The sequence below is a fragment of the Zea mays genome, chromosome 9 (assembly GCF_902167145.1).
Source record: "Zea mays cultivar B73 chromosome 9, Zm-B73-REFERENCE-NAM-5.0, whole genome shotgun sequence".
Taxonomy (NCBI): Eukaryota; Viridiplantae; Streptophyta; class Magnoliopsida; order Poales; family Poaceae; genus Zea; species Zea mays.
Window position 1 is genome coordinate 12,585,131 of NC_050104.1, and position 24,477 is coordinate 12,609,607.

General features: G+C 46.3%; 2 protein-coding genes across 2 annotated transcripts; both read right to left on the minus strand.

Annotated features, from left to right (window-relative positions):
• Positions 1 to 3,414: 3,414 nt before the first annotated feature.
• Positions 3,415 to 4,271, minus strand: LOC103637945 (uncharacterized). The gene has a single exon (XM_020544096.3). The coding sequence runs from the start codon at positions 4,109 to 4,111 to the stop codon at positions 3,557 to 3,559; it is 555 nt and encodes a 184-aa protein (XP_020399685.1). The 5' UTR covers positions 4,112 to 4,271; the 3' UTR covers positions 3,415 to 3,556.
• A 10,680-nt stretch (positions 4,272 to 14,951) lies between these two features.
• LOC109942465 (uncharacterized) lies at positions 14,952 to 17,604 on the minus strand. The gene is made up of 2 exons (XM_020544514.1): positions 16,965 to 17,604; positions 14,952 to 16,861 (listed from the first exon to the last, which is right to left on the minus strand). The coding sequence occupies exon 2, from the start codon at positions 16,236 to 16,238 to the stop codon at positions 14,952 to 14,954; it is 1,287 nt and encodes a 428-aa protein (XP_020400103.1). The 5' UTR covers positions 16,239 to 16,861; positions 16,965 to 17,604.
• Between the last annotated feature and the right edge of the window lie 6,873 nt (positions 17,605 to 24,477).

A 24,477-nucleotide genomic window follows, 5' to 3' on the forward strand; every position in this document is an offset into this window, starting at 1 on the left:
TGACAAACAGGAAGATAGGCTGGTCGATCAGACGAGCCAAAATCGTCTCAAGGGATCGAACAAGCTTACCAGCTTCTTCTGGTTACACCACACATATTAGTCCGGCCGTACTAATTTCACAGCGACGACCGGACGCCATGTAGGCTTGACAACAGTGCAACCAAGAAAACAGTGCAACCATAAGATGATATCATGGGATCTAGTCTTGACTAAGTAACTAGGAAAGTCTTGTGTGGTCACTAGATCATACAGGAAACTGCTTTTATGGACACTTCTATCCTTTGCTAGGTATATTAGGGGACAGAAGTGCGCTTCAAGATCCTACATAGTAGAAGGGTACAAGGGTGGACGAGTTATGAGAGATTGCTTCTAAGTAATGCGGATATGAACTGACACACATGGGATGGCTCTTTGTAAGGTTATAGTAGTGAACCCTGCCACACTTTCTTGGGAGAGGTTAATGCGCCTTGCAAACCATGGTATATTGGTAATAGAACTTCCGGGTAAATGTGTGTGACCTCTGTACAGTGTAAACTAATATATCAGTCATGCTTACGATTAAGAGCATCTTCGACCCTTACATATTGGAGTTTGTGAAATTGGAATAAAGCTAAAATGTTATATACGGAGTACATAGTGTTGTTAAACTTGGTTCGCTAGGGAGCATAGTGAATGCTTTGTGGTCATCAGAGGGTGATTGTTTTATGATACTTACTGTTTTGACAAAATGGGGATGTTAGTTATGCTTTCATTACTGAATCAAACTTGACCAAGTAAAAGCAAATGCATGAGCTAATCCACTATAAAGCCAGTTCATTTTACCCAAGATAGGATACTTGATGCGTGTGGAAGTGCTCATCTTACTTTTTCTACCACAATTCATGTTATTATCATTGTTCAAAAGGAGGAGAACAGAAGACCTAGAATCATGAGTTCCAGAATACCATGAGTTCTAAAGCGCGTGGTCAACCAGTCGACACTCATGCGGTTTTATTGATATCTTCCATTGTTGATGCCTATAGCCTATAGGGGATTGCCTACTAGTGGAGACTTTTATAAATATCTAGTTATGTATAACATTACTATTCACTATTAATAAAGTATTGTGATTTTGATATATTGAGAGCACTTATAGGGGGTGAATAGGTGATCCTGCAAAATTAACTCTAAACAACACAAACTTGGTTTGTACAAAGTTCTGTTGGTGAGAACTAAAACCAAGTTAGGAGAAGAGAGATGAATGAGAATTCAAGAGACACAAGAAGACAGTATTGCAAGTGAGTAGAGAACTCAAGAAGACAGTAATCGCAACAAGTAAAATGGACAAGAGACACAACTAATTTTACCATGGTTCGGCCAATGTCTACTCCACGTTGTGGTGACCTCCTTTGGTCAAGGGTTGCACTCAAGTGATCCAAAGATCAAACTTGTCAGCGTTTCGGACCCCGGGGGACCCTCAACCGGGCCGACCAGTGAATTTTGTCGCTGCGTGCCCCTGCCCAGATGGGTTGGCGCAATATGGAACACAAGAGGGAAATGCGTCTCGTGTTATCTCGCACCAGGGGGTGCTCGTAGTAGGGGTTACAAGCGTTCGCGAGAGAGAGAGAGAGTGAGCCTGTTCGTTTGCTCGTCCCTCCGCGCGACCCCCTCGCATGAAGGCCCTGGACCTCCCTTTTATAGATGCAAGGAGAGGGTCCAGGTGTACAATGGGGGGGTGTAGCTTATGCGCTAACGTGTCTAGCAGAGAAGTGCCTGAGCCCTGTGTACATGCCAACGTGGCTGTCGGAGAAGGGCTTGAGCCCTGCGTACGCGATAACGTGGCCGTCGGAGAAGTGACTGAGCCCTGTAGAAGCACAGCTGGCGGTGCGGCTGGGATCCTGCTGACGTCTCCTTGCTTCCGTAGGGGGCTGAGAACCACCGACGTCATGGACGCACGCGGGGAACCATCATTACCTGTTACCGGGGCGAGCCAGATGGGACGCCGGTCTTGTTCCCTCGTAGCCTGAGCTAGCTAGGGGTAGGGTAATGATGTATCCCCTGTGGCGCGATCGATCCGAGCCTAGGGTCGGGCGAGGCGGAGACTTCTCCTGAGGCCGAGTCTTGGGGTCGGGCGAGGCGGAGACCTCCTCCCGAGGTCGAGGCCTAAGGTCGGGCGAGGCGGAGCTTCCTGTTGCGCCCGAGGCTGAGGCCGAGTCTTGGGGTTGGGCGAGGCGGAGACCTCCTCCCGAGGCCGAGGCCTAAGGTCGGGCGAGGCGGAGCTTCCTGTTGCGCCCGAGGCTGGACTTGCTGTTGTCGGCCTTGCTCGGGTGGCTGACACAGCAGTCGGAGCGGGGTGAGCAGCGCTGTATTCCTGTCAGATCGGTCAGAGAAAGGGTGAAGTGACTGCGGTCACTCTGACCTTGCCGACTGAGGCGCGCGTGTCAGGATAAGGTGTCAGGCGATCCTCGCATTGAATGCGCCAGCCGTGTTTAGGAGTGTTGGGGGTACCCCTGATTACGGTACCCGACAGTAGCCCCCGAGCCTCGAAGGGGGTGTTGGTACTCTCTTGGAGGCTTTGCCGCACTTTTTTTGCAAGGGGACCGGCTTTTCTCGGTTATACTTTGTTCCGGTGGGTGCGCGCGAGCGCACCCGCCGGGTGTAGCCCCCGAGGCCTCGGAGGAGTGGTTTGACTCCTCTGAGGTCTTAATGCTTTTCGTGATGCTTCGGTCGGCCTTGTTGTTCCCTCATGCGGCCTGGCCGTAGCCCGAGTGCATGGTCAGGTTCCGAGTTTTTAGGCTGGTTTGTTGACGCTGTCAACGGTTTGGCCATAGCCGGGTTGCGAGAGTAGCCCCCGAGCCTCTGCACGGAGCGAGAGGACGATCAAGGACCGTCTCGACTTTTGTTATACGCCCCTTCGTTGCCTTTCCGCAAGGAGTAAGGGGGAAAGCGCCATGTTGCCCTCGGAGGGCGCCGAACATGGTGTCTCCAGTGAGTTGCTAACGGGTGATCCGAGTGGATGCCCGTGTCCCGTTCGATAAGGGTCGGCTAGTGGCCCAGAGGCACGCTCCAAAAGTACCAGCAGGTGATTTGCCGGACCCAGACCCATTCGATAGGGTCCGAGGGCTCGATGCCTCCCTCTGGTGGGATTCCGTTACAAAATCGCTCCTGCTGGTCTCGGAAATGTCCTAGGGTACCTCGGGAGCGTAGCCCGAGCCTTGGCCATGTAACAGACGTACCCAGAGTCATCCCTCACTCTGCATGCTCTGGGGCGGCTGTCGAACCCTTCCGAGGGGCCAGCCTTCAAACCCCTGATCAGTAGAGGGCGCGGAGCCCGAGTGCTCTGGGGCGGCTATCGAACCCTTCCGAGGGGCCAGCCTTCGAACCCCTGATTAGATAGATAGATTCATATTTACAACTGCGTAATAATCTTATCTCTTCTTTCTTCCCACGAAAAGGCTCAGTTTTATTGCACATTTGGACGCCGGATATGTTTTCAGAAGGCCGAGACGACGGTGCCGACGACTACCCGGGCCCTCGGCCGCGGGCGCGCCGCGGGCGTCAGGCCGCGCACGGCGCCCTAGTCCCACAGCTGCACCACGCTGCCGCCGAGCCCCGTCGTCGGGCTCCTCCGGTACCTCCCCCCCGTCGTCTCCGCCACCGGGCTGAGAGGAGGCTGCAGCGACCACACCACCTCCCACTCCCACCCGAAAGGATCCGTCGTCGGCCCGTCGTCGTCCGAAAGGAACACGTCGCCGTCTCCCCGCTCCTCCGCGTCGTCCTCCTCGTCATCGCTTTCGCCGCCGCAGCAGCAGCACCCGACGTCGCGGTAGTACGCCGTGTACCGCTCCTTGGGCGTCGCCGCCGCGGCCGCGGCCGGCTCCGGCGACGCCTCCGCCACGTGAGACCGATCCGGCTCCGAAGCATTCGCGGCGGCGGCGGCAACGGCGGCGGACGGGGGCGGGGGTGGGGACAGGGACAAGCAGAGGCGCCAGACGCCAGCGGCGGCGGCCAGGACCGCCGCCGCGAGGCAGGTCCAGGCGGCGGCGGCGCCCGTGGCCGCGGAGGCCTCCGGGACTGGGAGGGAGTAGAGGCGGAAGGCGACGGCCTCCAGGGGGTGTTCCAGGAGGCCCATCCGTCGTCGGTCTCGCCGGCGAGCGGTGCCTGTGCGCTTCTCCTCTGTCTCTCCGGCTTCCCGGACTCGCAGCTCTCGGTTGCTTTGGTTGGACCAAGACGCTTGTCTGCTCTGGGCTGGGTTTGGTGAGTGGAGACTGGAGTGGAGTGGGGGAGAGGAAGGGGCGGTGGGGTATTTAAATGGCGGACAGTAGGAGTGGGAGGAGGCGTTGAATGAATCTGAGCCGTTCGATGCTGGGATCGCGAGCGGATCTAAACGGGATGATTCTGGGTATCGCAAGTAAACCCGAGAGAGATGCTGGGATGGATGGATGCATTTTCGTTTTTTCGATGTCTTTATTTTTCCAAGGTTCCGTGCTAAGGCCTACCATGAGAAATACAAATACTGCTACGTCTTTCGGCGTATATTCTCTTGCTGCTACTGCGAAAAATAATAAATAGCCAGATGAGGTGGGGACGAGGACGACTAGCAAGTGAAGTGAAGTGACGGGAGCGGTTGGATTGTATGGAAAGCAGCCAAGCAGGATTAAAACCTCCACAGAGATGGATGCTTGCCTTGCCTTGTAGTAAAAAACTGCGCGTTCCATCGTTACGTAGCGTGCCCGTCAGATCAGGATTCGCTGAATTGGGCCTGCGGTGGTCGAGGTCAGAAATCTCCGGTTCCCGTGAGCGGCGTCTGGTTGATTCAAAGAAATATGCCGCGCACACACGTTTCGCGCACGAATAGTCCTGTAAATGGGGTGGGTGTAAATGGATATTTTAGGTGGATTTAAGAAATAGTTTTGTTTTAGTGGGTTGTAATGAGTTTTAATTATTAACGGGTTGGTTGGGTTTATTTTATATTACGGGTCAAAATGGTTGATACCCATGGGTATAGATGAATTTGTATAGGTATGAGTTTCCATGGGTATTCACCAATCAGACTACCACCCTAATCAGTACCATTTTATTTCAGGTTTAGAGAAGTATTTGATTTCTTTAGTCACACACAACACACTATACTATACCATTTTATCAGTACCATTTTATTTGAAAATGTGACCAACTATAAAGTTGCATAACTTTTTAAGATCTACAAATTCTATTTTAATAGTTTCTACATCCAATGCCGTTTACAAAATTTGAATTTTAAATTTGAAAACTTCACACGAATTTTTCAATGATAAGATGATTTCAAATAAAAAAGTTGATAATTACAAAGTTTCATTACATTTCAAGACCTACAACTTTTATTTTGGTGGTTTTTCCATCCGAGGTAGTTTGAAAAATTCAAATTTCAAAATTCAAACATAATTTTGCATGACAAGATGATTTCAAACCAAAATATTGTCAACTACAAAGTTTCATAACTCTTCAATACCTACAACTTTCCTGTTGGTGGTTTTTTCTTTTGAGGTTGTTTTCAAAATTCAAATTTTAAATTTTTTAAATTCAGACATAGTTTTCGTTGACAATATGACTTCAAATGAAAAAGTTGTCAACTACAAACTTCTATAACTTTTCAAGATCTACAAAGTTTATTTTGGTTGTTTGATCATTTGTTCATCTCACATGATAGTTCTAACAATATGCACAAATTCTATACACATCTCTCGTAATTCCATAAACTACGAGAGAAATATAGGTTTTATGAACAAATTTATTTTTAGTTTGTCATATGAAGAAATGTTAAAAATATAAAATGTACATCATGATGAATTATACAAATTTATAGTTGAAAACTTTTTCATTTGAATTAATTTACTGCTTTAAAATATGATTTTTAAATTGTCTTTGCCTAGTGTTGGAAAAAAGCACTCGACAAAGAGCTCTTTGCCGAGCGTTATATTTTTGACACTCGGCAAAGAAGCTCTTTGTCGAGTGTCAAAAAAACACTTGGCAAAGAGCTTCTTCGCCGAGTGTTTTATTTTACCGATAGTTTTTTGTGTGGCACTAGGCAATGAGCTTCTTTGCCGAGTGCCCGAAAAATAACACTCGACAAAGTATTTGGTACTCGGCAAAGAGAGAAATTCCGGTAGTGTCTGCCATGTCGGCTCTCTACAGGCTGTACAGCTACTAATGCTACTACAGGCTGAACACAGGATAATTAGGCCACAGCACCACCACATACCATTCAGTTATTTTACTCTAAGTCTTCTACTTCACGTTTAGCAAAGGCTTTTTTATGTATCTCCTTGTTAATTGAATTGTTAACTTTGTTTATTTTTCTTTTAAACATAGATGGATTAAGGATCTTTAACAAATGTTTTTTGTTATTTTCTCGAGATCTAAATGTTCATTGACCAAATTTGTCACTGTGTATGTAACTATGTTTTTGTATGTCACTGAAACTACCTATAAAATTATCACTGTGTATCAGTGTATGCAGTTGGCTTGATGTGAGACAATAAGCTAAACCCACGAGTTTTCCATGGGTTTCCACCCAATTACGGGTTGGTTTGGGACCAATAATGTTATTGGATGGGTTGGGTTTAACTTCTAGTATTTTTGGTTGGGTGTAGGATGGATATCAAAGTAATTAGATTTGGGTATGGGTGGGAGTGGATTGGATTTTTTGCCATTAGCAGGCCTACGCACGAACCACCTTCTCCTCCTCCGCTTTCGCAAGGGACAAAATTGCATAAGAGCAACTCCAAGAGCTGCAGCATATCAACGCGAATAGCGTTTTTAGCGTCCAAACTCCACCGTTCTTGCCTCCAAGAGACTGTTATTCCTTTCCTCATTTTTTTCGGCTTTCCACAAAGGCAGCGATGGATCCCGTATATATATGCGCGAGCAAAACTCTTCCCAATCCGGTCGAGCGCGCGTAATCAAGTAGCTTCCCACCAATTTTTTTCCCAGCTGCGCGCGGTTTTGTTCGACGAAAGGTGGGCGGCGACGGCAGATACACCATCGTCATTGAAGGAATACATTGCTGTTCTTCACTGCGTGGCGCTGGCGGCTCAAGAGCAGTTGCTTCGGACGGTCACGATATGGTGTTCGGCGGCACACGTTTCCCACCAATTGCATATGGTCGGGGTTGGAGTTCCCGTTGGCGGAGTTGAACCGCGAGGTGGAGGTCTACCACGACCACCGATGTCAGCTCGTTCCAGGGATGATTCGGATCCATTAGCAGCTTCGACGTTCAGATGCAGTGACTATCTCCCTCCATCCATGGATTTCCAGGCGACTGGTAATGAAATTGTCCCCTTCAATTTTTCTGCAGTGGTAGTCAGGGACGACGGACTGAATCTAGTAACGGTCCTGTTCGCTACACCTCAATGCCTCTGCTCGACGATTTTTTCAATTCCAGACAGAGGGTGTGGGTTAAGCTTGGCCTTCACCATGAGTCGTAGTCCTCCGGTTGTTGGTATAAGTCATCCTGAGTCCTCCTAATAAACAGAAGGGATAGGATTTTGATTGCACATTATACGGATTTTCTTATTTAACATATATATATAGGGACGAGGTAATTGAAGCCCAGGGCTTCCATTAGTACCAGGAAGCCCCAGCCAGGTATAGCCACGTCCCGCACCAGCGTGCGTCCCATCGTGCACGATTCTTACTCGGACAGATTTTAGCGTAAAACGTGAACCAAAACAGCGTAAATGATAACGATTTTTTGCGTAAATCGTAGATCTGTTTTATAACGACGAATGTGTCCCAAAAATTACGGCATAAAAATCGCGCGTGTTCGATCATGCACAGGTTCTGGCTTGGGCGGATTTTAGCGTAAAACATGAAACAAAACAGCATAAATGAATACAAAATTTAGCGTAAATCGTAGATCTGTTTCGAAACGGCGTATGCGGACCGAAAATTACGGCGTAAAAATCTCGTGTGTCCCATCGTAATCGGGTTCTGACTCGGACAGATTTTAGCGTAAATGATTACGAATTTTAGCGTAAATCATATATCTATTTTGTAACGGCGAATGTGGCCCGAAAATTATGGCGTGAAAATCGTGTGCGTCAGATCGTGGGCGGGTTCTGGCTCGGGTGGATATTTGCGTAAAATGTGAACCAAAACAGGGTAAATGTGTACGAATTTTAGCATAAATTGTAGATCTGTTTCATAATGACGAATGTGGCCCAAAAATTACGGTGTAAAAATCGTGCGTGTCCGATCGTGCGCGGGTTCTGGCTCGAGCAGATTTTTGCGTAAAACGTAAACCAAAACAGCGTAAATAAATGTGAATTTTAGCATAAATCGTCGCGCAGACCTTTAATAGTTCTCAATGTATTAGCTAGGCAAGAGAAGCCAAACAACATACAAATATGTATCCTAAAGTAATGAACCAAGGATCTATTATGCATCCTTTAGTCAAGGCACAACATACTGCCAACTCTAACTATAAAAGATTAATTCACGAATTCAGATAAATTATTGAATGCAACACTTGAGGGCTACATTTACACGCCACATGTTACCTACAATAAGACAAAACTATAGGAAAAGAGAAAAAATATATAAGTGTCGATGATCATTTAAAAGCCTCCTCGATCAGATCGACCATCTTTTCCTGCATCATTTATGTAACTACTATAAGATTTACTACACAAATAAAAAATGGCGAGAAAGCATTATAGAGAGCAATAGGCAGGACCATGATATTATAAGCCAAATATGTGGTAGTGGATTTGGATAATCTAAAATCCAATTGGAGTCCACTAGTTTCTTTGGATAACATAGATGAGGTCTATTTGGATTTAGACAACAAAAACAAGCAAAACAATTTCTGCAATAGTTGCTCATGAGCTGAGCAATTTGTGTAAACAAATTATAATACATCTTCAGCTATCGTAAGTGCAGCTACATCGTATTAATCTGGAAGCCGGAATGCAGGAAGAAAAAAATACTGCAAACAAGCTAATCGTGTTGCAAGATAGAGACAGTCCATTAAATCATATTACTTAGTCGAGAATATCAAGTATTATAAGTTTCTGCGTAGTATCTACAATTAATCAAAATTACTTCTCTTTGGCATCTCTCTTGCACTGAATTATGGAGGAACAAATAGACAAGCATGAGAAGTTGTTAAGTAATTGAAGCCTGACAGAACTAAGATTTTCAGTAAAATATTCTGCTGCTACTATTCCTACACAAGAAACTAAAAAATACATAACGGAAACAGGAAATTAGGAACAATATGCAGGTGTAAACATGGCATCACACGCAAGATATCACAAACAGATTCAGGTATTGCATACAGTCAAAAACACATGCCTTTTATTAACACAATATTCTTCCTAATTTGCTGATTTTCTCACCCAAGTCTGAAGTTGATGAATGCTCTATTTTTTTCTTCTTTTCTCTTATTAGTTGAAGGCGCACTTGCACACCCTTACTTGCATCACTTCATTACATAACTCATGAGCCAGTCTGCCGGATGCCCTTTAGGACAAGTCTGTTATTCCCTGGACAAAAAAATCAAGAATGTTGATGGTATTGAGCTGATGATACCTGCACAAAATCCTGGTTTGGTTCCTGACATCGTTTATCCATGTATCAAAAGTATAGAAGTTGACATTAGAGCTGAGTATGTTTCACATATTTGTCTTTATCCCATCCTTTAAACTAATTTTTAGTTTCCCTTTGTGGTATAAACTACAGATGTATATACTTGATCTGACTTTACATCTATATATAGAGACACACACACATAGAATTTATGGTATATGTAGATGAACGTAGCAGTATAAAGATATAAATCAACAGTTCATTTTTAACACAATTACTGTCATATAATCATTACTTACTTGGTTTGTTGTAATAGTTAAATGTGGAATTTTGATTATGAACTTATGCTAAGAAATTTCGAAACAAAAACATCATACCCTAAATAGCAGGTCTGAAATTGAAGAAATAGAGGAAGTTTGGCTAGTTTTTGGCAGTGATGAAGGGGACGAAGGCAATATATAGATTTTAGGATATTCCTTGCGCCAACCTTTCTTACTCGCCCTGTCAATTAATCTTTCTAGCCTTTGGAGTTCTTTACTGATCCACTAAAAGGGAGAAATGACCACATAGTTATAATCTCTTACAAAAAATCATTTGGTAAAATTAAAAGAGAGCAATTATACAAAACATGTCTCAGAACCAAAGTACAGATTTTAGTGCGTTAGCCAAGTCATGAGAGCTGAGATACAGATAGTGATTGTTGACTAACAAAAAAAAGAAGTTTATCTCAATTCAAAATGAAAACATTTTTTTCAGAATGTACAACATAATGTGCAGTGTTGATAGATCTTGTAGCATACGTACATGATTCACTATCTCCCTACATAAACTCCTTGCTTTCTCCTCTTCGGTGACCATCCATAGCTCACGATAGAGCAGGGTGCCATGGAAGGCTAGGCAAAGCGAGAGGGAGGCAGACCTACTTCTAGAACTGGGCGAGCTTGCAGCGATGTGTGGTAGGATGGGGATGGGCTCCTAAGGGTACGCAGCTCGACGTGAAGATACGATTGAGGGATGAGGCTCCTTGTGCTGGTGGCGTGCTGTGTAAATCGCAGAACGGAGGAGGATCAAAGGAGGTGTTGTGGAGAAGGACTGTTACCTGTTGGAAGCGCGCAACAAAAAAAGCTTGCGCAGACGGACGATATCTAGCTTCTAGCATCGATGCCATCACGGAGGACGTGGCTAGCCATGGGCGGAGGCATGGTGCCCATCAGCGAATGGAGGAAGATGGCGGCGGCGCGGTGCCGTGGAGGAAAATGGGAGACGAAGAAACGAGGGCGGTGTTTAGGGTAAAGAAACACGCTGGTGGTTTGTGCTGAAATAATGGGCCTCCAAATAAAAATCTGGTTCGATCAGTAATGATTGTGGCATGAATGGACCAGAATATATTATCAGACTAGGGCTTCCTCTAGTTACTAGAAGCCCAGGGTTTCTAATACTATAACTATATATATATATATATATATATATATATATATATATATATAAAAGTCATCATGTCCAAGTGATTAGATTAATTAATAAATAATAATTTAAAATAAAGTCATGCACCCATGCTGAATTCTTGAGTGATGCATTTAATTCAGGTTTGGAACCTTGACTTGAGTTTGAATTTGAATAATAAATTAAAAATAAAAATATAAAACAGAAAAATCTCTACTACTTATTAAGTAAGCAATAGTAGTCTGCCTTTGACCGTTCTGCCTTTGACCTGTTCTGCCAAAGGCCCGTTCTGCCATCGACGGACAGCCTCGCGCCGCCAAAAAATCTGAATAACAGACAACACTAATGCTTTTAGTCTGAACAATAGACAACATACACTAACGTTTATAAGCCACGTTTCGATACTCTCCGTGGGCGGTATGGCACTAATAAAAAAACTCCATAGCAGCGCCACGGTTTATACAGGCCAGTGTTCGTGCGGCCCAGTGTTTCGTGCGGCCCATTGTGCAGCCCAGCGCGCCTGCCATCCTCGGTGTGGGCGATGGCCTCCCTTCCACGACGGCGCGCCGCACTCCTCGACCTCCTCCCCACGAGCACAACCTCAACCGCTCCGCCACTTACGCACGCACGACCTGCACTACACCACGCGGCGAGGACGGATGGAAGAGCCATGGCCACCGGCACGATGAAGCTGTCGCCGTCGAAGAAGGCAAGAATCCTTGCTCCGACCTCGAAACCCACATCGGCGTCGGCGACAAGGTGCTGACCGAGTTCATCACCGAGCTCGGCCGCGACTCCACAACCGTCCCCGAGTTCGACGCCAAGCTCAAGGAGAAGGGCGCCGACTTCCCCGACTACTTCGTCCGTACGCTCCTCACCATCATCCACGCCATCCTCCAGCCTACGGCTTCCAACCCTAGCTCTGCCACCGTCGCCGAGGGCCCTGCTGGCGCGGAGTCGGCCAAATTCCCTGGGCTCGCCCGCCCCGACGACCCCGACCATGCCCGCAACCTCCGCCTCGAGCTCGAGCGGATGCTGATGCGGCCCCTCCTGCTCCGATGAGGGACGACCGCGACCGCCGCTGGGATGGGAGAGGCCGAGACCGGGACTACGGCCGCGGCGGCCGTGAGCATGATCAAGACAGGAGGCAGCACGATTCGGATCGAGACGAACTCCATGAACGCGATTGGGTAAGATTCTGCGCCTTTTTGTTGCTTTGAGCTTCGAATTTTGTGACATGGTGTTCGGATATCAGGGTTGATGAGCGCGAGCGATTTGTTAGTAGGGCCCATTGTGGATGGATCACACGCGATTAGTGCGATCGGTACGCTGCGATTATTAGGGATTAAGACGAGTGATTCGTGCTGCTGTCTACTTACCTTGTAGATAATTCAGTTGTTGTCCCAAAGTTATGGTTGAGGAATTCAATCCAAAGACAAATCGATTGCTGTATTGGACAGTTTCATTTCTCCAACTCCAAGTTTGTTGTATTAAAACTGAGTTGAAGATCTGGTTTAAGCATTCGATGAAAGGTGATCCCTAGATATCTTGTATTCCTTACCAGTGATTCCATTCAGTTCATCTCTCATGAGCTATGAATAAGTGGACTTCTACTTTTGCAGGATTAACGCATGGACCGAGGAAACGCAATGACAAGCCTGATAGCCTAGAACTGATGAAAGGGATGGTCTTTGCAACATGTATTATTATCCATCTCATCTTTGTTTAATAGCGGCAGCTGCTTTATACAATTATTTCTACTTATGCTAGATTGTGAGACATTGTATATCAATGTATTCATATTGATTCCGTTGCAACGCATTGCAAGACGTGTGGCGGCCCAGCTGATCAGCGGGATGCATTGCAAGATATACAGGGACACTGTCTTAGGGGAGCTGAACCGCCACGAGCCTGTGCCTGTTTTCCTCAAGGACACAAGGTGTTTTTTCTTCTTCTGAATCTTCCTCTATCTGTCAGTTCTGTTTTCTTTTCCTACATTTGTTGAACTAATCTCTGATGTAGCTCAAATGGCACATTCATCAACTGAAAAAGGCCAAGAAAAATTCATCCCCGGCCAAGCTTAATCATGGCGACATTATATCATTATCATCACCTCCTCATGACGGTAATATCCTATGAATAATTCTGATTCATTCATACTGGGTTTACTGGGGTAGGTATTCATTACGCACTGTGTGCTACTATTGTTCTCTGTGTTCAGTTTATCATAATCGGATCCAGTTTAATATATAAGTTACTGGCCAATGATTATGGATCTTGCTGGTAGAACGATCTGATCCGCGCGTGGAATCCGGATAATTGAGACGTTGACGATCAATGGTTATATCTATTTTCTAATTCCTGAACATCATCAGTTGGTGGCGCCACTAGGCCAACACACGCGCCCGGTTTTTTGGCAATGTTTGAATACCTTAAAGCCAGATATCTTTCTCTGAAAGGCATACTAAAGAAAACCTAAATCTACCTGTGTTTTGAAACAATCTAATCATTATTGAATCATTGAGTTAGTGTTTGCATATAGTCATACACTTTTGTGGGCGATTCGCGGGCTATGTCTAAAACATCGTGGTCTTTATTTTCAGATCAAGATTCAGTGCGTTTGTTGGCTGTTGAAGGTTGTGCTGCTCTTGGTAAATTGTTGGAGCCACAAGATTATGTAGCTCACATTCTTCCGGTCATTGTCAATTTCTACCAGGTACATTGCTCTCATGTTGGCTTGTAGTTCCATTTTGCAGCAAGTAATTTGCTTTCTTTGTGGATATATTATTGGGAGACATGTTTTTAGTTGCTAGAGGTTGATAATTTCTCGGAGTCGCCTCTTAGTTTTGCAACTTGTTGCAGTTCAGTGCATCACCGCTGATAAATGCTACTTGCATATACTCGCTTTGTTTAGGATAAATCATGGCGTGTTCATTATATGGTCGCCAATCAGTTATGTTCAAATATATCATGGCATATATCAGCGGTGATGCACTGAACTTTCAAGCGAATTTGTCGCTGTAACTAATCTTTAGTAGCCTGCGATATGTTAGTGAATTTGTCGCTCAAACATAAAATGAACTGACTTCTTTTCAATACTTAACTTTTATACGACATATGTTAAGTAATACAATGCCGAGCTTATGTGTATTGGGGGTTTTTTATTGGGGTATAAAGTTTATATGCATTCTTCCGGTATATATCGGTTGATGCTAATTTTTAGATAAAATGATAGTGGGGAGGCATTAGACATTCTCTCTGTGAGTCGCCTCACCTTTTTGCATGTTATTAGAGCCCTGCTATTCAAGCTCCTTTTCCTCTCAAATTTTGTCACTATCTAAAACTAAAAAAATAAAATAAAAAAACTCGCTTAAAGCATTCATAATTTCAGATACACAAAGTGAGTCGCCTCACCTGATCCTTGACAAGCTCTTCTCTACTTGAAACATGTTTCTGGTTGCGAGCTTGAATAGATCATCAAGGAGCCACTAGATCACTTGGTGTGCAAAAAAATAATCAAGGCATTTGACTAAGAGAAACTCATTGTGGATATATTCAAATTTCATTGAACTTGTAGAGAAAAAGGCTTGTGACTGTACAATAAAATAGGCATCAATTCGCATTTAATATAAAATCGTATACTGAAAAATGCAACCAAACAGCTGCAGCACTGTCTATTAGGAAATACAGTGTGAATGTTATGACAAAGACCAGCAACAAACAAATAATCAACAATTAGGTAAATGTATTTGTTGACAGAGGCTCTACATGATGGTAGATAGAAGTATGCATTAGCACGAAAGGAGTGGAGGATATCTGTACAACATATTAAGAGAGCAAGAGTAGTCTGCCTCCCTGGTTCTGCCGTTCTGCCGTCCATGGATCCGGACCGTCCATATCGCATCGTGTGTCTGCGTCTCCCACACTCCATCCTTCTCCACCACGCGACCACCCAATCCCTAACCTCCCCCCGCACGTTCCTCTCTGCCGCGTTGCTCGCCCCCTGCCTCCACCGCCGACACGACCTCTCTCCGCCTCACCTCCTCCCTTTGCCTCCACCGCCCCTCCCCCAACGTTATGATTTGCACAGTTCCTCGAGGCAGCATTGACCCATCGAGTGAAGTACTCCCAATCTCATGATCTGGAACCTTTAGTGCATTTACCTTCGAAGTGCCATGCTTTGAACAACTAACAACAGTCTCTTTGTCCAGTGATATTGGGTCACTATACAGACCAGTAGATTGTTCAGCCAGTTTGGCACCATGGCCTGCTGCTTTCTTTTCACATTTTACACCTGGTTTCTCTTCCCTTCTTGCATCCGAAACAGCACTTTTTTTCTCCTGTTGAGAAATATTCTGATGTGCACTATTATGACAGTGTGAAATAGCTGCTTGATCCACCTTACAAGTGTCAGAACAACCATTCAAACTACTATGCGCCTTGGCATCTTGATGTTCGGTTGATACCTGCCTCCTGTCAACAAGTTTTTCCTTTCCTTTAGGTTGTGCAATTTCAAGAGGATCTGCTTCTGACAGAAGCTTGAGACTACACTTCAATACTTTCTCAGCTGTTGCGTCTTGAGGCCTTTTGTTGCATTTACTGTTACTGGGGAATTTGATGGTCTGCTCTAACTTTTTGTTAGCTCTTCCTTCACCAAACTTTTGTAGTTTATCAGATGATGTTGCACCACTAAATTGGTCAGAACACTCTGGAGCAGAGTCGTCTTTATTATCGCTTTTTGAGCAAGAAGACGCAGCAGATCCTCCACTCCCCACTCTTCTTCCAGTTGACATCTTGCTTCTTTGTGCAGTCTGTTGTTGGTCAGGTTTCACGATGTTATCAGCCTTAGCAGCACTATCCTTTCTTAATTGTCTTTCTCTCCACAGGATTAAACAATCTCGGCGAAACGCCTCAGACTGAGTAAAATTATCTGATATTTTCAGTTGTATATTCCTCTCTGTATGGGTGACTGGAATATGCTGCAGTATACCTCTTTCAGTGCAACCATCAACGTAGTTGTCAGATTTTGGATCCATGTCATTACTTCCTTCGCTCAAATTTGGTGTGTGTGATGAAGCAATAGTTTTGCTGCACTTGGGACTTAATATATTTTTCCCATCACACTTTGTTGAGTCACTAGAAGCAGGAGCTGTAGCATTCTTCTTTTGGTTGAAGTTCCGTTTTGCTCCATCTTGACACACTAACCTGGTCATTTCAACATTTCCCTCCCGACTATCATTTCTCATCTCGTTGCACTCAACCTGTTGCCGTTGGTCCTGCTCAAGGGGGCAGCGAAGCCTTTTAGACCTGTCCTTATTTGTGTCATTCTTCCTGGTTTTCTCTCCACCAAAATGATATGCATTCCTTTTCCTGCAACTGTTTCTATCATATTTACCAACACAAGCACCATTGTAAGTGTTTCCAAGGAAATCTTGTTTTATAAATTTCCTTTTTACTACCTTGTCATTATAAGCATTTCTGAATTTCTGACTGCTATCAAAGCAATCATGAAAATCTTCATTGGGACGGCGCTCAAGTTGCTTATGGTGGATGGGATGAAATCGATTAACTGGTCTCTGCTACTTCATTCCTTTGACATGATTGACCATGTGAGGGGTGAACAGGAATATGCTTACTTGAAGATTGAAAATCGCATAAGTAAGACTGATGTTTTGCAGCATCTATCTCAGGAAAATGGTCATCCAGGAATTTAGTTGGTAGATAGCTATCATCATGATACGGTCTGTTCTGACTGCCACTCCCCTGGTTAGCAGAATAATTCTTCCTATAACCTCCTGCTGGGCGTATCTGTCTGTCAGATCCTTTTGCACAATGAGAAACATGATCGGAGGAAGTCCTTTTCGTTATCCTAGATTAAGGAACAAACTATTTAAATGGCCAGGACTAAATAGTATGAAAAGTTGTTGGAAATGCCATAACGACAAACATTTACTGTCAGAACAAGAGATCACCAGTAAGATCTGATAGGACCAGGTTCAGGTGAAATGTTGTGCCTGGCCCATTCCGATGAATGGTTGTGGCAAGCATGATATTTACCACGGTGTCCACCATAAGAACAGCAAGATAGATGGCATCCACCTACTCCATCTCCAGGGCCATAAATCTCAGAGGAATGTCCATGACCAGGTGATGGCCCCAACCTGCATGCCAAAGCATCAAAGTTCCACAAAACTAAAATATTTGGTACAAGTAATAATGAGCATCCAAGCTTGGAAATAGGTGCACACGACATACGTCGTTACACCATATGTAGCAAAGTTACAATATTTATCGCTCACAAAATCTCGAGTTCTGTGCAAATCATAACAACCTCTAGGCTCAGTCATAGACTATTCTATCCTGTTTCCACATCACAATATCACGTAATTCCATCAATAGAAGATAAATTTGAATCTATAATTCCAACAAGTACATATTGTGATCCTATATTTCTACTAATGTCTGCCGTCCGTGAGTCTCGATGGAGCGGAGGGCGTTTCACGGACCGGATCGTCCGCCGGAGCTGCTGGGGCGCATATCGTCGTCGATCGTCTGCCCTCGTCGCTTGTCATCTTCCCGTCCGACCTCCCGTAGAGCACCAAGAGACGGTTTACAAAGGGAGCGGAGGAGGGAGACGATGGTCCCCAATCCCTAGGCGCGGCTTTCAGATCCGCATGCTTCTTTTGTACCGGTGGGTGGACTTGACCACCGGCTGACGGACGATGGTGATTTGCTCAGGATTTTACTGCTACCACTGTACTGCTCAGTGATTTGACTTGGCCAGATTCCAGAAACCTTTTGCCGCGTCAGGCCCCAAAAGCGTCCATCGATCCCCTGCTCGTGCAGCAAGACACGCGCAAGCGGAGCCAACCTCCTGCTCTGCCTCGTGATACTCTCTGCTGGGTGCTGGGCTGCTGGCTGGCTGGACAGAGAGTCTGAGACCCAAAGCTTGAGGCGAGCCAGCCAACTGTGCCGCCGCGGGACAAAGCTTGGACAATGGACAGGTTCAGAAAGGGAAAACGAAGATCGCGGAAAAGTTACAGTGCCACAGAACAGCACCGATGCGTAGAGTCGTCGAGTAAAAAAGCGCAGAACAGCTCCGCCGACCGGACTCCAGCTGAGCTGGCGCACGGTCGCAGTCGCAGCCAAGTTTAGCTCTAAAATCGTGCCGCCACCTGGAATGCAAGTGCAAGAGCAAGAGCCATGGCCATGCAGAGTACGGAGGTCAGCTCTCTTCTATGCATGCTCCGTGCTCGCTCGGATTATGGGGCGGGTGGGTGTTTGACATCGGAGAAGCCACACCCGGCAAAGATGGGGCCGACGGCCTGGAACCGAGGCCATCGATCCGCTCCATTCACCTTCCAAAGTCTTCTGTTCTTGGCCTCGGGTTCACGGCCACCCCCGTGCCCCTTCCATGGGTCTCGGGGGCCGGCCCGGGAGCCCTGCTCGCTGCGTGTGTAGCGCCGCCCCGCGCATCCACCTTAATTGTCGCTGCTAATGACGACGAGCAGTAATGCGGGAGTTTAATTGCCTCGGGATTCTCCACTTCTTCGTTCAAACCGTCACTTGCTCTCAGGAACTTATAACCTCATTTAATATAATGTTTTTTTGAAGGATCTCTTTGTAAAAAACATCTCTATCTGACCCTTCGTACATATTATATGGTAACTACATTTATAATGCGACCGATTTTAAAGACACCATATTGTATCACGAAGGCTCCCGGATGTTTCTTACAATTGATGGATGTCTCTTATAATTGAAAACAACTGATCCAGATACTCAGATTATATATGCCTATAGACATCATTATTAAGCTGAAAACTGAAAACTTCCACAAGCATAGAATCACAACCACCATTAGGGGGGCCCAGGCACAAATCAAATTCGATTTGCCGTGCCTGCTGGCCGGTTCATACAATTTCGCGGCCGGCCGGCCGGCCAGTACATGGAGCCCCTCTGAATTTGTTTGCTCACGATGATACCTTATCATGTGATATCGGTATCGGGAGAAATAATTGGATTAGGTGGCCTAATAATATTGCCTCGCGAGCGAGCTGCTAACCTTGTTCTCTTGTGCGTATTGCCCGACCGAACAACTTTGCTTGCCATCGAGCAGAGCTGGCTGACGAGGGCTACTACGAGCTAGGTGACCATCGACACGGACGGATGTAGGTGGGAAATGTTTTCACTCAACTTAATTCCAAAAATTAATCCAGATAGTATGTGAATATCCAGAAACAAACCAATCCAATAAAAAAATCAAATTAAATGAAAACTGCTAAAAGCTGGGGGGGACTTGAACCGGAATACCGCAGATTCGCTTGGCAAGGACTCATAGGTTTTAAATCTAAAAGTGTAAAGTTTAGATACAAACATGGCCTACCCTCAGTGAATTAACTACGTTATCACGTGATGAGAATCTGTAGGCTAACAATATCACGTAATTCATAACTAAAATTTAGTACGTGTCACATCGAACATTTGAATGTCTTTACCACGTTAGCACCATCGATATAGTTGGAATTAACTACGTTATCACGTAATTCTCATCTGTAACAATTGGACATTATCATCTCAGTGACATGTCTTAACTTTCCACTTTGAGATAGAGAGCATGACTGTCTACTATATTTTGTTGCCTCAATCAAATAGATAAGAAGCTTTGTGCATATGGCCAACGACGCCTTCGGCAGGAGAGTCGCCAAACTTCTTGGCGATGTCTTTCATGTGTTGCTTTTAGTTCTTTTAAAGACTCCTCTGAGTGTTGGTATGTTTCTAATTTGTTAGGTTAGTTCTTAATCATTTCGTAGATGCCTTCCTTCTCGCATAATGACGCAAGATGTTATATTTGGCTTCTGCTGATCATGCCTATATATGCATCTGTGATGTGAATTGAGATTCATTGAGCAACACATGCCTTCTATGTTGGAGATGGGGTTTTAAATAGTGATAAAATTTATGGCAGGTGTTTTTTAAATACATACATATGTACATATAAATTTTGTTCCCTCAAAACGTACTAACCCTCTCCGTGTTTTTGCAGTATCTGACCGAGAACAATTATTTCGTGATGATTGGGGTAATTGGGCTGCCCGGTGTAGGCAAGTCAACCATCATGAACGAGCTTTATTAATATGATGCAAGCTACCTGGTACGATACAGCTTCACTTTTGTTGTGCTCTTTTTAGTGTCGTGCAAACACTTGGATTCATTGCTTACTGAGATGTCATTCTAATGATTATCGTGTAGGTCCACTTTTCTACATGTACATTATTCTTAATATTTCTACCATGTAATATCTTTTGGTAGCTTGCATCGTATTAATAAAAAATCGCTAGGAGAATTAGGTAGCTAATAAATAGTTAGTTAACTACTAGCTAATTTGCTGAAAATAACTAATAGTTGAACTATTAGCTGATGTCTTTAGCTAATTTAAACAGTTAAGTAATATCTCTAGCGCATTCAAACACCCCTTATTACTTCAAAGGCTGAAACCATCGACCCTGCGTTTACGATGACGTGCAGTGGTAACAAAAGAGATGCCAAGTGCGCTGAGGATGCAGAGGCCAGAACATACATACAGTTCCCATTTTCTGAACACAGAAACCAATGGCACCGTCGAATTCAGAAAGAGCAGAAAGCAAGTTCTTTTTTTAACTTTCTTTCTGATTTGGCTGGTATGATGATGTCTGTAGCACCTGTGATTAACTTTTAAACTCTTTGGGCACAGGGAATGGAAGTGAGTACTAAGAACAGAGCAAGTGATATTTATGTTTCTAGATAAACAGGCGTGAGGCGTGGAGTAAAAACAGAGGAGGTAAAAAAAGGGCCTTCAATCGTGAGGCATTCATTTTGATTGTTCGAAATGACAGACTTTGACATTTGTTACGATTGTTAAGTTGATTCTTGATAGTAACACTAAATAATGATCTATGCGTGTATAAGTGTCGTCCGTTGCAACGCACGGGCATATACCTAGTAGAAAAAGAAGAAGCAACTTACTATCGTGGGCCAATTTCCGCCCGTATTTTTCTTTCCCCCGCAACAGTCCAAGTGATTAACCCTGGCACTGACAACGCCCCCCCCCCCCCCCCCCTACTGCTACCAGCCTCGGGCTCCAGATTCCTCTTCCTAACCGAAATCGGCTACGGCGAATTGACCGCCAGCTAGGATCGTCAAGGATCCAGGGCAGGTTTGTTGCTTCCGGTCGGCAAATCTCGCCATATCAGATCCATCCATCCATCCAACAGAGCGCAGGCCGTCGTTGACCCCGCCTCTGCCGCCGGTCCGGCCTCGGAAATCGACTCAAGAGGGAGCAGGGTGAAAGGGAAATGGGGGTTAAAACATTTTCTATAATCAGTTTTAGTGTTTGACGTACATCACAAATCACGTAGATTAACTTGTTTGCATAGATGACATTTATCTCAGATACATAAAGTTCAATATGTTGAATAATTAGACAAATTTCAGATTAAATTCCGAATATAAATCATGACCAAATCAGAAGAACTGAAGTAAAAAGCCAAATCAGATGATGCGTACTGATTAGACATACTGATAGATGGCGCGCGTCGGAATCAGCAGGGTCGACGACGTCGAAGCAGCGAAATCAGCAGGGTCGACGAGGTCAGAAGATCACGAGCAGTCGCGTGAAGACGCTTCCCAAAAACCTTATTCGCCTTCTCCCAGTGCAGGATCTAGAAGACGAAGGGTTCCAGAGACCTGCTCTCCTGATCGCAGATGCACGTCTGCGGTCGGGATGAAGGGAACTGGAAGGCGGCTCAGCTATGAAGAGAAGCAAAAACGAAACTGGGATGAGTTGGATGCTGGCTGCTAGGCGCCTTTTATAGGGCCGAGTCCGCGACCAGATAGCTATCTTCGATCTTATCCGCCCGCGAAAATCTCGCGTTCAGTTAGGATTCTAAACAGCTAAGTAACCAAAAATTCAAACGGCAAAAGGAAGTCGCGCCCCCGCAAGGCGAGGGGCCGGATTTCGGCGGACCATTCACGCGCATGTCGTGCGCCCGCGCCCTTCGCCGCCAGGCCAGGCGAGGCGAGCCAGCGCGCGCGTGTGGCTCTCTACACTCTCTCCTCTCATCCATGACTTGTTGAGTGAGTGTGGCTTCCATATTTAAGCTAGCTCTACTCCACTAGAACTAGCAATATGGTGCTATTGGTTCCACCTATTCCCTAGCCATCCACTTATATGGGCTTTTGAGATTTTCCTGGGATTTATTTGATTTTCTCAATTTGGGCCTAGCCCATAAATCCTAACAATCCCCCACCAGATTTCAATTGCCCATCTGCAGTTTTCGCCACTGTTCACTATTGTTTAATATACTAGTTTTTTCAGCAGAGACTGTTAAGTTGAACTTCCGCCTAGAACTCCAAGCTACACCAACCCACAACTTGGACAATGGACTATGCCTTGAATTGCAAGTTTTGCGTGAATGGGTTTCACTTGAAGTCATGACCAGTACTTGGCTACCAGTAGTCCCCTTCTCGGGTGGAGCATATACGTCGTACTCCAAGGTCTCTTCATGAGTTTACTAGAGATCACCCAAATCCCATAGACTGCGACGTTAGACAGTCTAACTCATATAGATGTGTTCTTTCAAGAATGTTCTGCAGGACAACATCTTCGCTAATACAACCCAACAGAACACATTAAGGCACAAAGCCAACCTGCCTTACAACATTTGAGAGTATTGAATCTTTACTTAGAGAGGGTCAAAGGTTACTCTCCTCAGTTCACCAAAGGCTTGTTCTTCCCAGGACCTAATTCACGGGATCTCCGATCACATAGACTGGGTTTCCACCATGGCAACTTATATGGGTCTCATACCCATCTCTCTTGATGCGATTTCTATCACATTACGTGGTAGTCCCTTGGTAAAAGGATCTGCCAGATTTTTATCTATTGAAATATAAGTCACACTTATAACTCCGGAGTTTCTCAACTTTCTGACAGACTTCAATCGTCTTTTGACATGTCTTGATGACTTCCCATTATCCTTAGAACTCGTCACTTTAGCAATCTGTCGGGGACCATAATTAGGGGTACCCTCAAGACGCCTAATTCTCAGCTGGTAACCCCCATCAGCATAAAGCTGCAAAGGCCTGATGGGTACGATTAAGTCAGGGATCAGTCCACACGAGTGACTCGATCATGCTTCACCCGAGCCTAGCCTCGGCCAAGGGCAGCCGACCTCGAGAGACTTCCGTCTCGCCCGAGGCCCCCTTTTTATGGCGGACACATCACCGGCTCGCCCGAGGCCTTGGCTTCGCTCAGAAGCAACCTTGACTAAATCGCCACACCGACTGACCAAATTGCAGGGGCATTTAACGCAAAGGTGGCCTGACACCTTTATCCTGACACGCGCCCCCGGCAGAGCCGAAGTGACCGCCGTCACTCCACTGCTCCACTAACCAGTCTGACAGAGGGACAGCGCCGCCTGCGCCACTCCGACTGCAGCACCACTCGACAGAGTGAGTCTGACCGGCAGTCAGATCTTGACAAAGGCGCCACGGCGAACTCCGCTCCGCCCGACCCCAGGGCTCGGACTCGGGCTAAGACCCGGAAGACGGCGAACTCCGCTCCGCCCGACCCCAGGGCTCGGACTCGGGCTAAGACCCGGAAGACGGCGAACTCCGCTCCGCCCGACCCCAGGGCTCGGACTCGGGCTAAGACCCGGAAGACGGCGAACTCCGCTCCGCCCGACCCCAGGGCTCGGACTCGGGCTAAGACCCGGAAGACGGCGAACTACCGCTCCGCCCGACCCCAGGGCTCGGACTCGGGCTGAGACCCGGAAGACGACGAAACTCCGCCTCGCCCGACCCCAGGGCTCGGACTTCGCCCTGGCCTCGGCCGAACGACTTCCGCCTCGCCCGACCCCATGGCTCGGGCTCGGCTACGGCAACAGAAGACAGACTCGACCTCGGCTTCGGAGGAACCCCCACGTCGCCCTGCCTAGGGCATAGACCGCCATGTCAACAGGAAGCGCCATCATCATCCTACCCCGAATCGACTCGGGTCACGGAGAACAAGACCGGCGTCCCAGCCGGCCAGCTCCGCCAGAGGGGCAATGATGGCGCTCCACAAGCTCTATGACGACGGCGGCCCCCAGCTCTCTTACGGAAGCAGGACGACGTCAGCAGGGACTCGACCGCTCCAACAGCTGTCCCTCCGCCAGGCTCCGCCGCACCTCCGACAGCCACGACATCACACCAGCAGGGTGCCCAGATCTCTCCGGCTGCCACATTGGCATGTACCTAGGGCGCTAGCTCTCCCTCCGCTAGACACGTAGCGCTCTGCTACACCCCCCATTGTACACCTGGATCCTCTCCTTACGACTATAAAAGGAAGGACCAGGGCCTTCTCAGAGAAGGTTGGCCGCGCGGGACCGAGGACGGGACAGGCGCTCTCTTGGGGCCGCTCGCTTCCCTCACCCGCGTGGACGCTTGTAACCCCCCTACTGCAAG

Excerpts from the sequence above, each read along its gene's own strand:
- LOC103637945 (XM_020544096.3), bottom strand. The coding sequence starts at position 4,111 with ATGGGCCTCCTGGAACACCCCCTGGAGGCCGTCGCCTTCCGCCTCTAC.
- LOC109942465 (XM_020544514.1), bottom strand. The coding sequence starts at position 16,238 with ATGAGAAATGATAGTCGGGAGGGAAATGTTGAAATGACCAGGTTAGTG.